The sequence below is a fragment of the Palaemon carinicauda genome, chromosome 10, assembly GCF_036898095.1.
Source record: "Palaemon carinicauda isolate YSFRI2023 chromosome 10, ASM3689809v2, whole genome shotgun sequence".
In the NCBI taxonomy this organism is placed as follows: Eukaryota; Metazoa; Arthropoda; class Malacostraca; order Decapoda; family Palaemonidae; genus Palaemon; species Palaemon carinicauda.
In genome coordinates, this window is record NC_090734.1 from 131,227,969 (window position 1) to 131,246,420 (window position 18,452).

General features: G+C 37.4%; 1 protein-coding gene across 2 annotated transcripts in view; it reads right to left on the reverse strand.

Moving 5' to 3' along the window:
- LOC137648775 (multidrug resistance-associated protein 1-like) overlaps positions 1–18,452 on the reverse strand; it is a 118,505-nt gene that overhangs the window by 10,518 nt on the left and 89,535 nt on the right. Inside the window, exons 21-22 of one of the 2 annotated variants that reach the window (XM_068381911.1) lie at positions 14,322–14,542; positions 8,266–8,355 (exon numbers count right to left, since the gene is read on the reverse strand). In XM_068381911.1, the coding sequence (XP_068238012.1) occupies positions 8,266–8,355; positions 14,322–14,542 (311 nt within the window). Of the gene's footprint in view, positions 1–8,265; positions 8,356–14,321; positions 14,543–16,849; positions 17,071–18,452 lie in introns of both variants that reach the window. The other variant, XM_068381910.1, reaches the window with a different exon arrangement.

Sequence of the window (18,452 nt, forward strand, 5' to 3'; positions counted from 1 at the left end):
CGAACGGAGGGAATGCATATAGATCTAGATGAGACTAATCTAGTAGAAAGGCATCTAAAAGAACCACTGCTGGGTCCGGGATAGGTGAGCAAAGTATTGAGAGCCTCTTGGACATCGAGGTTGCGAAGAGATCTATGGTTGGCTGGCCCCAGGTGACCCAAAGTCTCTTGCATACATCTCTGTGGAGGGTCCAATATGTTGGAATTATTGTCCCTTCCTACTGAGACAAACTGCTAAGACATTCAAGTTGCCTTGGAAGAAATTTGTTACTAGTGAAAAGTCTAGACCTGTTGAACAGGAGAGGAGGTCACTAGCGAACTCGCACCATGTCAGAGAGTAGGTCCCTCCTTGCTAGGAGATGAACATCAAAGCAGGGAGTTGTCCGTGTTGACCTCCATTACTTTGTCTTGAAGGAGAGACCTGAAGCTTTTCCAGGTCAGACGTACTGCCAGAAGCTTCTTGCAGTTAAAATGCATTGTCCTTTGACTCGAGTTCCATAATCCCGAGCATTCCCTACCGCCTAAGGTCGCACCCCAGCCTACGTCCGATGCGTCTGAGAAGAGAACGTGGTTGGGGGTCTGAACAGTCAGGGGAAGACCCTATAAAAGGTTGATAAAGTCCTTTCCTCAGGTTAGACCAGACTTATCTTCCGGAAACCGGGATCGAGACCGCTTCTAGCGTCTCGTCCTTTTCCAGTGAAGAGCTAGATGAAACCGAAGAGGACGGAGGTGAAGTCTTCCAAGTGACACCAATTGAACCACGGATGACAGTGTCCTAACTAGACTCATCCACAGCCTGACAGGGCCGTATTCCTTCTTCAGCATCTTCTGGATGGATAGCAGGGCTGGGGATTGATCTTCTTGTTCAGCCATGTCCTCATCAGAGGGTTCCTCATCCGAAACTGATGAGGAAACGGCAACGGAGTGGGCAACGTCTGACTCGCTGAATCCGGTCGCACTGGTGGATGTGTGACGGAGCCGGACACAAGATCATGGTACTGCTGCACAGTCTGTGAACTGTCAACCATGGGGATGCGAGGAAGTACAGCGACAACCCGAAACTATCTAGACTGTCTGGGTAGTACAGACAACCCCTTATCGGGTTGCTGAGGTTGCCGCACTGCGTCACAACAAGTCACCTCTGCTGGCTGTTGAACGTCTTCCCAGTGAAACACTGAACGTCCACAACCACCTCCGAGAGTAGCTTAACGTCAACGTGCGACTGGCAACCCACACTGGGTCGCACCGGTGGAGGAACCATCTCAACTGGCGGACGTGAGTAGGATACCTCAGCGTCAACAGGGCGTACAACCAACCGGTAGGAAGGTCGTTGGCAAGAAGGTTCTTCTCCGTAAAAAATCCTCTAACAAGGACTAAGCTTGGACTGCATGTCTTGCAACAAAGCCCAAGGTCTAAGGGAGCAGGTGTGGCAACAGACGGGGTTAGCGACTGAAGCGGAACCATTTACCCTCCCTGGAAGCATGTTATGCTTAAATTAAAGTCCATAGGAGGCTAAGCAGCTTAAGGCTCCTCTCCAAATGACAGAGTCCTCAAGGGAATATCAGAAGGAGGGAGAACAGCACTTTCTCATCTACAGGAACCATATCCGAGAAAAGCTAGGTTCTCTCAGTGAGGGTTTCACTGGTGCAAAAGCAGCAGACCAGAAGGCAACGTTATGAAACTGCTTGACAGTCTGTGAACTGTCAAAAACTGAACTGTCAACCACAACAGGAGCGTGAGGACATACAGCACTGGTGTATAAGTAGCAGACCAGAAGGCAACGTCATGTAACTGTTTGACAGTCTGTGAGATGGCAACAACCAAAGTTGTGTGGGGAAGCCTCAACTCCTGACTGACTAGTTTGCTGCGGGCGAGTGGCGGTAACCACAGTGTGTTGCGGAGGCTGACACACCGTGTCAAAACACGGCAGCTTGTGGTAGCTCACGCACGGCAACGGAGTGCTCTGTGTGTGGGAGTCATCATACATCTGGCAGGGTTGACTGTGCATGGGTGGAGGAGCTCTCACAACAAGAGTGTGAGAGCAGGAAGCCATGCCGGGCGCACAACCGTGGGAGGTGTAGGCCCACGGGTGCATCGTCAACCTTCTCCGCAGTCGGAGTGTGGGAGCTGGCAACAACAAAAGCAGAGTGCTGGAGCATGGGAGTGGCTGCGGTGGGTTGCGGAGCATGCTGTATGGTATGCGGAGCATGCTGCATGGGTTGTGGAGAAAGCCGCATAGTGCTGGAACCTGGCAGCTCTACAGCACCTTCCCACTGCTGATGCGGAAGCTCACGCATGTCAACGGATGGAGCAGCAAGAACATGCGTCTGGCAGGGTGGACTGCGCATCGGTGGTGGAGCTCTCACAGGTGGAGTGTGGGAGCAGGCAGCCGCAGTATCTGCTGAGCGCACAACCTCGGCGGGTTGTAGGTTAACAGGTGCAGTGTTAACCTTCTCAGCATGATACTCCTGCATGAATGCCGCAAGCTGAGACTGTATAGTCTGCAGCATGGACCACTAGGGTCTATGAAAGACAACAACAAACGGAGCTACTGTCCGTTGTGACTGAGGGTCTAAAACAGCTGGTGCGGCAACAGACGGAGTTACTGCCTGTTGCGGTACCACCTTGCCTCTCTTGGGAGGTGTGCAGGCGTCGGATGACTGGAGCGAGTCCGAACTGACCCAGTGGCTACACCTAGGCCGTTGGACTTGCGCGGAAGGGACCGACTTGCACTTAAAAGCTGCAAGATTTGGTCCATGGTTTCTGCGAGAAACCTCTTCTGCAGACGAGGAATAAATGGGCTCTCTCGTCTTTGTGTGGGTGGGGTGATCACGTCGGCAACGTGTGTAGATACTGTACACCCGAAACCACGGAGGGAAACGTCTGTTCGTATATCAAGACCTGTGGAACCCATAAGTCCTTCGACATTACTTCTCCCCTGGGCTTGGGAGCTTGTAAGAGGTATCGGACAAGGTGAACAACTGGCAGGAACAAACGAACCCTCGAACGCAACACTGTAACACTTTGCGCATATCACTTTATCACTTTTGATTTTCTGTTTGCACTTATTTCACTGAACTCGAAACTTTAAGTGATTTGTACCTGAAACACGCAATCCTATCCTTCATTAAAAGGTAGTAATTGCGAAAACAGTTTTACAATGTAACAGAAAAACATAATGAAAGATAAAGAATTCAGTGGCTGGAAAAGAGACTAAACACTAGATCAAATAAACTACGTTTAAAATCTCTCACCGCATAAAGCCTGGGAACAAGAATAAAACTCTAGAAACGTTTTACCTTCTTCCCCTATAGCGACTAGGGAGAAGAGTAAAAAACGAGAACAACGTTACCCGCTTGAACGAAACGTTTATCCTCCTCTCTCTCCCTCCGTCTCTATCTCTCTCTCTCTCTCTCTTGACTTAGAACCTGAGAGATGAGCCCAATTATATATCGTTAAAACATATTATTTGTTAAAGGAAAAAAAAAAAAAAAAACTGAAAGGTTTCCCAAATAAAAAGTTCCTTTATTAGAATTAAAACCATTTAAGCTAAGAAAGAATGAACGAAACGCTAGAATCGGTTTACTCTTACTGCAACGTGAAACCGTGAAATACTCTCTCTCTATCGTAACGATAGAGCGCATGTTGAACGTTCTGAACGTCAACAACTGCGGAGACTAAACTAAACGTTAGTTCATCTTTGAAAACAGTACGAGACTATCAAAGAAATTCTTTCAAAAACATTAAAATTAAAATAGCATAATTTCTTAACAGGAAATACGATATAACTTCGGTTCCAAGTAAGGACCGCCTACTATTAGGAAAGGTCGCATATAAACAAACATAAAAATTAATTTTTATAAGTTTATAATAAATGGAAAGTTAATCGAAGAGGCCTATAAATGGCGGAGAGATATAACATAAATCTATAACTTTGTTAAGCAAAATTACCAAAAACCTAAACACACTTCCGTCTAAGGGAAGGGTCGGTCATTAAAAGTGAAAGAGAGTCTATACTCTCTTCGACACCAACACTTCCGTCTAAGGGAAGGGTCGGCCATTTAAAAGTGAAAGAGAGTTCATACTCTCTTCGTCACCATAATTAAATCTATCCAAAACGAGTTCAAGTTTTGAAATGAAGATAAAACCCCTGCATAGCGAAAGCTCAAAACTGGAATAGTGTACTTCACCAAAAAGTTGTGAAAACCAATCCAGTTAGGGACGGCGTATTAGTAGGTCTTGCCGGTGGCACGACAGAGGAAAAATTGAGTTCTTGTTGACAAGAAGTACTTGAGTACCTACTCACAGATGGCGCTGTTGTGTACACCCCCACCTGTATAGCGATCGCTGGCGTATCCCGACCGTAGATTTCTGTCGGGCAACAGAGTTGACAGCTACATGATCATCGGGTAAGATTAATATTGAAAAATTAAAAGTACACTTCTGAAAGAGAAATAAGAAAATAAATGGAATAATACTAAATTAGTAAATAGAAGTATTATTATAAGTGAAGGCAATTAAGTCGATTATTCAAAAACATAAGAAGTGAGAGGCAAAATGATATGCCCATTCTTCATATGTTACTTTTATAATGGAGTGGACTTAAATTCACGCAAAGTATCTTGCGCGAAAAAGGGAAAAATTTGTCCTAAGTGAACAAACCTGATTTCACAGTAATTCCTTTCAATAAGAATGAAATATTACTCAAGTACACCACTACACGTTAGACAGGAAATTTTAATTAAATTTTTTCCTGAGTATTATCATATCCTTCATACTTATGCAAACAATAAGTCATCACTATTAACATCACTAAAGGTAAACAGTCTTATGACATATGGAAGTTAAGTCCATTATATGATCTCTTAAAGACATATTCCATATCTTTACGAAATCCAAAGCTAAAATCAATAAAGTCTTCTTCCATGGCTACTATAGTCAATTTTGTCTCCGATCACTCGCTTACAGACTAATCTGTAACAAGTTCTTCTTATAAAGTACAGTAGCTACAAATATACTAAAAAACCTAACCCACTTCTGACCAATATAGCTGCACACCATATATTGATGGAGTGAGTCTTACAAACTAACAGTTCCCAATAAAAAAGTATCTTTCATCTACACAACTTAACATATACAGTGGACCCTTGTGAAAACGCTAAAAGAAAAATAGTGAGGGAATAAATCTTAACCTTTTATAATTTCACTGACAACTACATGCTATTACCTAAATTTGTGCAAAGATTATGATTTCAGTTGTCATAAAGATATTCATTATAAAAAAATCCGAAATATAAGTCGGCATTGCTCTAGATAACCTGCGGGTATTGTTACTTATTATAACTGTGTAGGCGGGGGAGGGTAACTGCAGTTCTGCATCAAGGGTTTCTCCGTCAGTCCTGTACTCAGCAAAAATGTAAATGTATGATAACCTATATTTCCATGTTTAATTGTTTTACTGCTGATTACAGAATAAAATGTTCAAAAGTTTGTTTTTATTCTATTATATTTTACTCTAAATAACAGAAAAGCACATGTACTTTACTTTAGAAAATTCTCTCTTTCCATTGTGAATTGATTATATAAAAAATAATAGTAAAGCACTGGAACTCTCTGTGTAAAACAGCTTTATATTCATAGTGAAGTGATTATGTGATTGCATTATAATTCCACCATATATAGTCATACAAAAGATATAAAACAACTCATTGGTAATGCCATTTCATAGTTTATGGTTTACCTATCTAAAATTGCTACTGATCTTAATATATTTCCCTTTTTTTTATTGATAGTTTTTCGTTACTTCTCTACTTCATTTTTGCACCGGGGTGCTTTCCCTGTTAGAACCTTGGGCTTGTAGTATTCTGTCTTTCCAATTAGCTTAGCTAATAATCATAATAACAATAGTACAGATATTGTTACTAATTTTTATTATCTCTGTTATTATCATTATTATAATTTAACAATTTTCCTTACCACTATGAGAAGTAATGAATGGACTATAAAGGGAAATTGAATTTAAAGGAATTTATGACAGATAACATAAAAATATCTAGCAAAAAGTAAAGAGGTATATGTTGCGTTTATGGATCTGGAGAAAGCGTATGATAGAGTTAATAGGGAAGCAATGTGGAATGTGATGAGGTTATATGGAGTTGGTGGAAGGTTGTTGCAAGCAGTGAAAAGTTTCTACAAAGGTAGTAAAGCATGTGTTAGGATAGGAAATGAAGTGAGCGATTGGTTTCTGGTGAGATTGGGGCTGAGACAGGGATGTGTGATATCGCCGTGGTTGTTTAACTTGTATATTGATGGAGTGGTGAGAGAGGTGAATGCTCGAGTGCTTGGACGAGGATTGAAACTGGTAGACGAGAATGACCATGAATGGGAGGTGAATCAGTTGTTGTTTGCGGATGATACTGTACTGGTTGCAGACGAGGAAGAGAAGCTTGGCTGATTAGTGACAGAATTTGGAAGGGTGTGTGAGAGAAGGAAGTTGAGAGTTAATGTGGGTAAGAGTAAGGTTATGAGATGTACGAGAAGGGATGGTGGTGCGAGGTTGAATGTCATGTTGAATGGAGTTACTTGAGGTGGTGGATCAGTTTAAGTACTTGGGGTCTGTTGTTGCAGAAAATGGTGGAATGGAAGCAGATGTACATCAGAGAGTGAATGAAGGATGCAAAGTATTGGGGGCAGTTAAGGGAGTAGTAAAAAATAGAGGGTTGGGCATGAATGTAAAGACAGTTCTGTATGAGAAAGTGATTGTACCAACTGTGATGCATGGATCGGAGTTGTGGGGAATGAAAGTGACGGAGACAGAAATTGAATGTGTTTGAGATGAAGTGTCTAAGGAGTATGGCTGCTGTATCTTAAGTAGATAGGGTTAAGAACAAAAGTAGTGGGGGTGAGAACGGGTGTAAGAAATGAGTTAGCAGCTAGAGTGGATATGAATGTGTTGAGGTGGTTTGGCCATGTTGAGAGAATGGAAAATGGCTGTCTGCTAAAGAAGGTGATGAATGCAAGAGTTGATGGGAGAAGTACAAGAGGAAGACCAATGTTTGGGTGGATGGATGGAGTGAAGAAAGCCTGGGTGATACGAGGATAGATGTGTGAGAAGCAAGAGAGCGTGCTAGAAATAGGAATGAATGGCGAGCAATTGTGACGCAGTTCCGGTAGGCCCTGCTGCTTCCTCCGGTGCCTTGGATAACCACGGAGGTAGCATCAGTAGGGGATTCAGCATTATGAAGCTTCATCTGTGGTGGATAATGTGGGAGGTTGGGCTGTGGCACCCTAGCAGTACCAGCTGAACTCGGTTGAGTCCCTGGTTAGGCTGAAGGAACGTAGAGAGTAGAGGTCCCCTTTTTGTTTTTTTTCATTGTTGGTGTCGGCTACCCCCCAAAATTGGGGGAAGTGCCTTGGTATATGTATGTGTATGTATGTACATAGTAACATGGAAGAAAAGAAGTGGAAACTAGATATAGCAAAAGGCTACGAAGTGAGTGCAGTCTGTGGCCAAAGGAGATTGCCACAAAGACACACCCCTAGATGCCAATATGTATCAACTTTGAACTTATAAAATTCAAAAGATTCTGCTACACGTGGAAGATCATTTCATTATCTAGTTACAGGAGTATTTACGGTTCTAGAATACTGTGTTGTATAATACTGAGCCACAGATACCCGATGTTATCTGTTAAAATTAACTTCAGGCCTAGAACTATGAGATGGATAGTATAGTTTGGAGAAAATCTTGAATGCAAAGGATAATCCAAAATATGAAACTTATACAGGACAGCATTCCCAATGCACAATTTACTTTGTAAAGTAATATCCGAAATTGATAAGAATGGCAACAAACTTGTGACTAATATACTGACAATCTTTTAACCTTTTACATTTCCTAAGAGCAAAGGGATTAGGTTAATATGACGAGATGCTAGTTATTTAAAGAAAGTTAGCCTGAATATTTAAGCTTAATAGTATGCGTGACATTATTTTAGAGCAGTATCTACAGTAAGTATATGCAAACTTATCAAATAGTATAAATAAATTGCCGATTCATAACTCTACTGAAGTACAAAAATTATTGTCAAGACTTTCCAGTTATAAAGGTCTAAAATTAATCAAAGGTGTTACTCCAGAATTACATTATTTGAAGGCTATTGAATGAAAAAATTGACAACAAAATAAATGGGAGAAAATTCCACAAGAAATAAAAAAAAAGAAAGTTTAGCTTAACAATAAATAATAATGTAATAAAAAGGCTCACCTGCACGAAGAAGTAAATGATCATGATGGGTATCATGACTACCACGAAGATCGGTGTTGAGGCAATGATGACCAAGAATGTTGAAAGGACCTGAACAACCAGAAATATCTAAGATTAGCCATATATAAACAGATGAACTTTAGAAATAAAATAGTAAATGATCTAAATCCAACCATGCTACAGCATCAATATTTATGAAGCTCTTAACCCTTTTACCCCCAGGCTCTTTGGAAATTTCCAACCCTTAACCCCCAAGGGGTTATTTTTTCCCCAGCACATTTCGCAGTATATTTTTTTTAAATTGCTCTAACAGCCTTAATTTTTGTCATAGAGAGGTCAGGTTGGTCTCATTCTCTTGGAAAATGCCTGAATTTTCTCAAAAAATTATCAAAAATATGAAAAAAAAATTTTTATAGCATTTCTTTGCAAGGACGTACGGGTACGTCCATGGGGGTAAAGGGATGAGTTTTGTGAAACGTACCAGTACGTCCTTTGGGGGTAAAAGGGTTAACATTAAAATTCTATTAAAAAAAAAAAATCAGGTAAAAAGCATTTTGATTTTAAGATTCCTGAAGTTTAAAAAATAATGAAACTAAAGAAATAGTCAGATAAAAATTAACGAATGCTTCACAAAAATCTTAGCAAAAATATCAAATTTCAACAATGCTGTTTTATAAGAATAATTTGACTATTCTAAATTCATTTCAAATGCCTACCATGAAAATCAAAACAATGGTTGACATCACAAAAATACAATAAATTGCCAAGAACTAAGACAAATAAAAGCTATAAAAATGGGCTCTTCAGTTGCAAAAGAGCTATATATACAGTCCCATTCTTTCAAAGCAAAAAGGATATTGAACCATTCACTCCATAAAACATGTGCTTGATATTACACACATATATATATATATATATATATATATATATATATATATATATATATATATATATATATATATATATATATATATATATATATATATATATATATATATATATATATATATATATATATATATATATATATATATATATACTGTATACATATATATATATATATATATATATATATATATATATATATATATATATATATATATATATATATATATATATATATGGTAATTCTTTCAATAGGTTATCCTCTAGATTTAATATAGTTATGCATAACTATTGAAACATTGCTTACTTGTAATCTAACAGCTGTGTTGAAAACGAATAAGAATAAATGCCCAATTTCATGTTTAAGTATTCCTAATTTTGCAAAATTCTTAAAATACCATTACAAATACGCTGAAGCAAGAGACCACTTTCCTATAAGCATTAGTAATTTTTTAATAAAAATCTAAATAATGACATCCATGGTAAGTTCCACAGTGACAAAAAAAAAAAAAAAAAAAAAAAAAAAAAAAAAAAAAAAAAAAAAAATCTTCAAATGTTGCAACATCTAACCCTATCCCGCTTTACCAATTTATTTTATTTCATTCAAAAGATAATAATGTTGCTACCTTCTTGGTGAAGATAATCTGGTATTTCAAAGCAAGTATAAAACACGATATCTTAAAAATCCAGAGGATGTAGTGTATGAAAGACCAATGTGTGAATGAGAAGAATCAAGGTTTCTACAGCAAAATAAAACACTTTTAACATGATACAATCATCCCCATGCCAAGGGAAAAGGACAACCATCTACATCAGATGATATTTTAATGGTAAGCAAGCATTATAAAATCAAATATAGAAATTTCTAGAAGTAAAATATAATTTAGCTTAATACAAACTTCAAGTCTTTGGTACAGGAGTAATTACAGCCCAAGCTAGTTGAGTTGCCGAAGATTGATAAGGTAGTTATAGTGAGGGAAAAAAAACCCACCCACTAATCTGGTTGTACCCTCAGTTTCTTTCAGCTACATGGAAAAATGCTGACAAGAAGATATACCTTTGTATTTCACTTTAAAAAACACTTCTTAGGTAGGAGTAATGATCTCATAGAACTTTTCAAGGATATACTGTAGTTCAATTTTCACAAAGAATTGTCCCTTTCCATGTCATACGCATGAGAAAGCAAGGGTCAATTTCAGGAACCTCTTCTTTTATAAAGGCTAGTAGTATTTACCAAAAGAACAGGACGTTACTGTCCTATGTGATAGGTTATTATTTTTTCAGCCATTAACACTAAGAAATTTCAGGGGAACCCTATCTCTCCACCTATGAATGGGACCAATGATCTCAGAAAAATGGATGCTAAACTCTGTCTGCTGCAGCTCTAGAGTAAGACTCTCCTGGATCACTAAACCAAGATTCAGGGAAAAGGTGCATTGGACAAACAAAGAATCTTCTCTAAAGATTATATGCTTTAAGATGGATTGGATTTATGACTTTGGGCATTCAGTGACAATCTGCAACTATGGCAAAATCTTGCAGTTGCATCAAGATGGAAAAGTTGAGAGGTTAGATAGCAAGATGGAAAAAAAGAAACTACTAGAGGTAAAGAAGACTAAAGAGTGGATGCAGCAAGGGGATGAAGGGATGCTGGAAAGACCCTAAGTAACACCTACAGTACACTGCATGAGTAGAACTGATGGCACTCCAGAGCTGGCATAATCAACAGCTGTATTATTACATCCAGGGTGATCAGTAAGTGGTCTTGAATTGCTAAGATCGGTTCCAAACAAAGCCCACAGTTTAAGGATATAACAATCACCATGGCGAATGGCCATGCACATGCCCAGTTGTCCTTAACCAATTCCAAAGAAGAAGGTTTGTCCAAAGACTTTTCGTAGTTCCTCTGTGCACTCACAAGCAGGATAGAAACAGTCCGAGTTAAACCTATCCACCTGAGAAGTCCAAGCAGGTGACAAGCTGTAAGCATGCTCATGGCACGTGTTATCAGGAGGCTTCTTCCTGCAAAATTCATTCACAAATGATAGTTATGTCTACCGTAACTCTTTATGGAAAAGTAAGTGTTTCCCTGAGATACCAGAATCTCTTTTGCTCCATGGAATGAGAAGATGGGTAGAGGAATAAAAAGAAGAGAAAGTGAGGGTGTGGGTGAGGGTGAGGATGAGCAGGATGGAGAAGCATGGTTGTGCTTTTTACACATACTCCTACAATACCAATTTCTTGGATCCCCCACAACAGCAGAAGGCATCGCTGTTGCAGCAAGGTTTCGAAAATACCAGTAGAAACAGTAGTAGGAGCTACAGAGTAAGAGTTACAAGAAGAAAGTGCAGCAGCAAGAGAGAAATCATTGGCAACAGTCAGAAGTACCAAAAATGGCAGCAAACAAGGGTATCACGGGGAAAGTATAAATGATGACAGCAGCTCCAAGGAATCAGGACAGAAATTTTGGGGTAGACAACAGCATTGCACTTAAGGAGCTAGTCATCCTGGAGACAGTCAATGGAAGAGAGTACAACCATTTGTGAGCAAAGATCTGTTGTTTTGTGTCATTAATCCTAATCTAACATAGGCAGTAGGGAAAGAATGACCAGAAGCAGTTCTTGTATGAAATTTCATCTTTAGAGGTACTGTAAAATGCATGACAAAACACCACAAAATGACACCTAGGTCATCTTTCACTACAAGACAAGTCCCTAGGGAATCAATACTACTGGGCAACACACAGCAGCTTTGCAATGTCCACACACCATTCTTACATCCTGACATATGTACACACACTAATACAATGACGAGTTTCAGGAAAACCAAAGTACTGTAGAGTTCTTTGATTACCGACCAGCAGCAGCCACATTCATTTGATGGCAGCTCAAGAAAAAAATGAGTGGGCACATATCATAATAAAAACTCATCCTTATGCACTTGTAACTAATTTGTTATGAAGTGTCAACAATGGAATTATACTGCAATACATAAAACAAAATTTTATATTTTCATCAAACCAAAAACTGGTAAATTATTTCACTTGTATTTATATGTACAACAATCATATACAGAATTAACACTGTTGGGAAGAAGTCAGGGCTATAGTAAAGCAGGAATTACTCTGAATACTAGTGATTGAGAGGATATATAAATGATTTTAATTGCCCATACATTGGGTACAAGTTGTTTAAAATGTTTATATTCAATACGTTCAACACCTACCTGAATAAAAGTTGCAATAACTACTAAAATAATTAGCTAGAGATAGCAGCACAACTACTTGCATAAAACAGTTTCATGTCTAAGGCTTTGTATAGTTCAGTTTACAAAAGACTGGGTCACCTTCACATAAAAATTACGGTGTTTTTGTACCAAATTTTTTTAGAGATATAGCTATTCTACAACAACTCCCCAAAAATTCATAAAAGTCTTCTTCGAAGAACACTAACCACAAGTTATACAATAACCATTTAGAAATTTAAGTTATAATGGACAGTTTTGTCACTTCCTTCAACATAACCCAAAGTTTAATTATGGAATTTCTTTCTTGTAATTTTTAAGATACCAATGATACCATCTGTGACAGATAATTGCTTTTCTTGGGCAGTATCTATAACAATGCTAGAAATATTTACTACAAAATAAAATAAATTTTTTCAATAACTATATTTCATCATAATCTATTTCTGCATACGCAATTCTTCAAAACCTAACTTGAAAAAGAAAAATCAAGTTGGAGCCCTTGGGGTTAGAGCATCCAGCTTTTCCAACAGGGGTTGTAGCTTAGCTAGTAATAATAACAATAATTGAGGCCATTTAGTCTACGCCCATAAGATCCACATGTACGACTAATTCTTTGCATACAGTGGTCTAATCCAGCTGTGAACAATCCAAATGGACCATGGGTGCACATACTAACTTAAGACCCTTGGTAACCCTCATTTTATCTATAAGGAAACTAATGTGTCGGGTTTTATATAAATAAGCTATCATCAAGTAACAGGGTTATGATGAAACAAATGAAAAGTTACAAGTATTGTAACTGTTCAATAATAAACACATTTCAGTATTTATACAGTAATCTATTCTGGGGTTATAAAATTCTCTGACATGTCTGCCCCTCTCAAAAGTAAAGTGGCTGTCAGCTGGTAGTAATTCTTTCACATGTACCAGACTGTTTTTATGTGCCACGGACAGCATTCATTGTTGTCCTGGAGCCCTCCCCAATTTTTTTCATTTTGAGATTTTTGCTCTGGAACTAGGTTATTCCTTCAATTTCCGCAATGTTTTTCATATAATTCTTAGATTAACTTACTAGAGAAAGTTGTTTGCATCTCACTATTCACTCAACTTCAGTAATTCTTAATCTTGTGTAATGAAAATAATTCTGTACATTACGTTCTGCATTTGAGTACCTTTTTTCATGCAAAGTATATAGTTGGGTTATATTTGATGTTATATTGTAAATTACCTTTGAGTACTTTACTTACCAGATATTAACCATTGGTTGGCCAACAGTATATTTTTATTCCCTGAAATCTGCGTTTAAATACTGCATTACCTGTTAAGTCCTATTAGGCTATAACTTTAATAACAAAGTAATTTCAAACTTAAGCTAGGTGCATCCTTGCTTCTACTTTGCATATTATAAGAGGTGGTAGTCAAATTTAAACTGTGTGAGCTTCCTTTGTTACTCCCAATTCATTCCTTGTGTTAGTAATTGGTTTATATAGCTTTCAAAAGCTAATATTTGTTCCACTAAAAACCCATTATGATTATTTTGCAATGATTATTGGTTTAAATTTCAAAAGAATAGGAACACTTGAAGGAAAGAGCTTTAACATTTAGAAATTGAGTTTCAGGTTCCCATACTCACTCATTTTCTGCAACTTAAAGGACAGGCATAAAGAATTATGACACCCTAGGAATTACAAAAACATATGCACTGATACCAATGCATGTAGTTTTCTATTTTGAAAGGGACTAAAGTATCTAAGGCATCATGTTCACAAACACTTACTAAATCATAAGTATATCAATGGCAATTTACAAATCTATTTTCTTTGCAAAGAATTATCTGAAAGGTAGATTAATAACTTGTTAAACAATAAAAATAAACACATTCCAACAGTCAAGACCATGCCATTTTCAATAAAGAAGCCACTTACATCCAAGACACACCAAGCAAAGTCAAGAAGATTATCAGGTAGCTTAATGTCAATGGCATCTATATCAGAGGAAAACCTATTAAGTATCCGGCCCACGGGTCGCACATCAAAGAAATACTGGGGCTGCCTCAATATAGAGTTACTCAATTGGTTATGCAATCTTTTGGCTGCCTTTGCCATACAAAGCAATCCTCGTAGATCGGCTGCAATGGCTCCAACAACTGAAATACGTGCAAAGTTGTGCTATATCCAACACCGTACAGTATGTTGAAACGTGCAAAATAAAATCTGATTTGATGTGACTAACTGTAATTGTCTATCTAAGGTAAGTTCAAAATGTTCAACTTATTCCTAACATAAAATGACAAACCAAAAGGAACATTTTGAAGTACAGTCAACAAGTATAATTCTATATAGGGTTTACAAAGGATTATACAGGATACTTACGATGATTTAGAGCTATCACCATATTACAGTAATCCACACAAGTTTTGATGTGAATATTTTGTAATATGACATTTAGCTGCAAACAATAATCTGGTAATGTTTTTGTTTTTTCAAGTACTTGACAAAGGATTAGTTATCAATTTGGTTCTAGAAGAAGAGGGTGTGATAACGTGCTCACCAAATCAAATTTTCATTCAAGATAATGTAAATTGAATGTGATATTCATCTATTTTTATGCAACTAAGCAAGTGATGATTTTAGCTTATCATAAATGTATCAAAGGTATGAAAAACATCATAGGAAAAGACTGGATTATATACTGTAAGAATCCTGCAATTCTCTCATGCATCACATACAATATACTACATAATGGAAAAAGATAAAACTAAAATAAACTACAAAATAAAATGACACCAAGCACCAATTGTAACTTTCTCTTTCCTTTTACTTTCCATAATTGCTTTCAACTTTCTCTGTATGGAATGGAAATATTTCTTCTACGATGATGTACTACTTGCATGGGTTGAATGTTTTTTTAATAATCTTTGTTGGTACAGTGCATTCACCAGAATATATGATTAGTGTACTCTCATCATCATATCTTACTGCGCCAATGTCGAACCCATACTTGTATTGAGAAAAATCACTTCATATTCGTCTCTCACATTTGCTAACCAGATATTTAAGTACAAAACAGACACTAAGCAGCTCTTATTCTGTTAATAAACTACGATGTTCTATATTCCTGGGTAGTAACTGCCATGTGGTAATCCAGTTACATCATAGGCATACCAAAAATGTGGTAGCATGTGGGGATTAATATACCTTAAAATATGACATTATCCATCAGTTATTTATCTAAGCAGTTTAACAATCATCTTTTCAATAGCTGCCCCTTTGTATTTTGTATTGGCCATAAATTTCTTTCAGCTTGTGCTATAAATAAACATGTACAACCACAACCTTTGCTAATTCAACAACTCGCATATTAGCCCATACAAAACTCATGATTCAAAAGGTTTTAGTGTCAGTTGCCTAGATATTTCTTCTTCCTAACAAATTATGGTTAATGTAACTATTTCTTTATCCTATGTTCAAATTGAGTCCCTTGTTAGGCTGGGAGGAACGTAGAGAGTAGAGGTCCCCTTTTTGTTTTTGTTTCTTTGTTGATGTTGGCTACCCCCCAAAATTGGGGTAAGTGCCTTGGTATATGTATGTATGTGATGTTCAAATACTTACAGGAACACATGAAGGAAGATTCAAGAGACATGAATAAATGTATATGATATAAAACAAGGGGGGAAAGAATGGAATACAAAGGAAAAAGGGATAAGGAAGGGTAGAAAGAAAGAAGAAAAAAACAACTGATACAAAGCTTTTCAGGCTATTGCATTCAAAATATAGTATCCTCTTAACTCAGCATACAAAATTAGAGTCCGACAAATATTGAGGCCCAGGCTAACATTCTGTAAAAGTATATTCATGTATTGAGAAAAAAAAAGAACACTTTTCAATTATCTTGATTTAAATTTTTCTTGCAAAACCTGTATAAAAGTAATTGCAGCTTAAATAGACCATCATAAGATCCATTAATCTCATAACATATTCTGATAATTTTGAGAAGACTTTGATAAAGCCTGAACGCAGCTAAAATAACGGTAGATCACTGATTCTCCATTTTCAAAATACGACACTAGCATGAAAGCAGCCCCAAGCAAAGAACTGTATCTAAATTTTCAGATGATAAAAAAAAACTATACAATTTCAACCTACACATGTACTGAACATACTTTAAGTATACTGTACTTTATCTACCACGATACATTTATAGATGCAATAAAAGTAAATGTGGCTCCACAAACATGAAAGTGCTAAAGTGCTAAAAGCATATTTTACAGTATTTACTAGCTCACAGGAAGTACTTCAATTTCAAATCTTATAACAAACAAACCAAAAGGAACCAGACCATTCCAGTTAGGTCGAAACAAAAATCATGCAAAATTCCTTAGTAGCAGCATGCACGCAAAATTCCGCACAATTTACATTTTAGTTTAAAAATCTGGTGCATAACATTTACATACCGTGATGAAACACATGAGCCAAGAGCGAAGAGTCCAAGGCAAAACACTGTCAAGTGTATCAACATCTTTGCTGAACCGGTTTATCAAACGACCAAAAGGATTTGTATCGAAAAAACTCATTGGCAAATGCATAACATTGCTGAGAATGTCGGAATGAAGTCTTGCTCCGGCCATTAGAGTACCAAAGTACAATGAAAAAGCTCCAGCCAAGATGAAAAGTGCTGAAAACCAAAAGAATGACATTCAATCTTTATTATCAATTAAGAAAAAGATTTAATTAAACCAGAAGGGGCATCGCAAAACAATAATAAACAGCCCACATACAGTACCCAGTACACTACCATGATATAAATACTAGCTCCCATAAAATTATCACAAACTTTATCCCATATAGAGTATTTAGTATCATGACACGAACTATAGCTTCCATAAAATTGTCCCAAACGTTATCCCTTGTACAGTATCTAGTATCATGGCATAAGCTAAAGCTCCATACAACTGTCATGAACACATCTAATCTTTTTTAAAGAAATTCAAAATTTCATAGAATAAAAATCATAATCTTTTTCAAGTATAGTACTGTACAGTATACTTGAGCACATGAGGGCAAAAAGGGTTTAATTGTCATTTGCAATGCTATTGCTTATTTCTTATTAAACTTATCTGCAATATAGTAAAAATTCAAAAGGTTCGGAAGGAAGACATACACAATGAAGAAAGAATATAAACTAAGAAATTCTGTTAATTCCAAAATCACAAATCTTTAAAATAATTTGTATTTTTCCTAACTATCATATACAAACCTGAGTCCTTTAGATAGGGAGTATGTTTTCTGCGTGAAAACTGGATGGTCGTTGAATCATTTAACAAGCAGTTAAGCTACAGGTGGGAGCATGGGGGAGGATCCCCCCACCATTACCTGTAAAAGCCTCTTCACTTATGACCTTTCAACTCAGGACTGAGAGGGGTGGTTGAGGAGGGAAGTATAATCTAAAGGATTCTAGTTTGCATATAGCTAGGAAAAATACAAATTACTTTTAAAATTTTTGAATGGTTCCTATGCGAATACAAACTATCATCATTTAGGTAGGGTGACTCACTGCTTGGTGGGTCAGAAGTCCCCCTAGAACCGAACTGGTAGGTTCTTTTCTTCTCTGGAAATGTCAATTTACCTTCTCCCGTAAGAGAGCAAAGGAGATGAATCCAGCAACTTCCTATCTGTCTGTCATTGGGATTAATAGGCTGATAGGGCCTGGCCTGTCCACGAAGATTGGTATATAGTCAAAGGCGGGATCCATTTTCCCCGAAGGGGAATGCAGTCTGGATAACATACTTGACATATGATGACCAAAGGGTTGATATATATTCCACAATCCTCCCTCTCATCTAGGGAGGATGGAGAAAAACTTCTCTTGGTTCTAAAGAATGGAGCTCAAGAAGTGAAGTTTATCAACATCTAGTCAGATACAGAAAGTAGGCTTCAACTGCTTTGTCCCCAAGATAAGGACAGAAAGAATGGTGGAAAAGGCAAGTTTTTCTGCCTGCATTCCCGACTTAAATCTTTACGTTACCAGAGAAAATATGCTTACCGTCCTGTACGGGA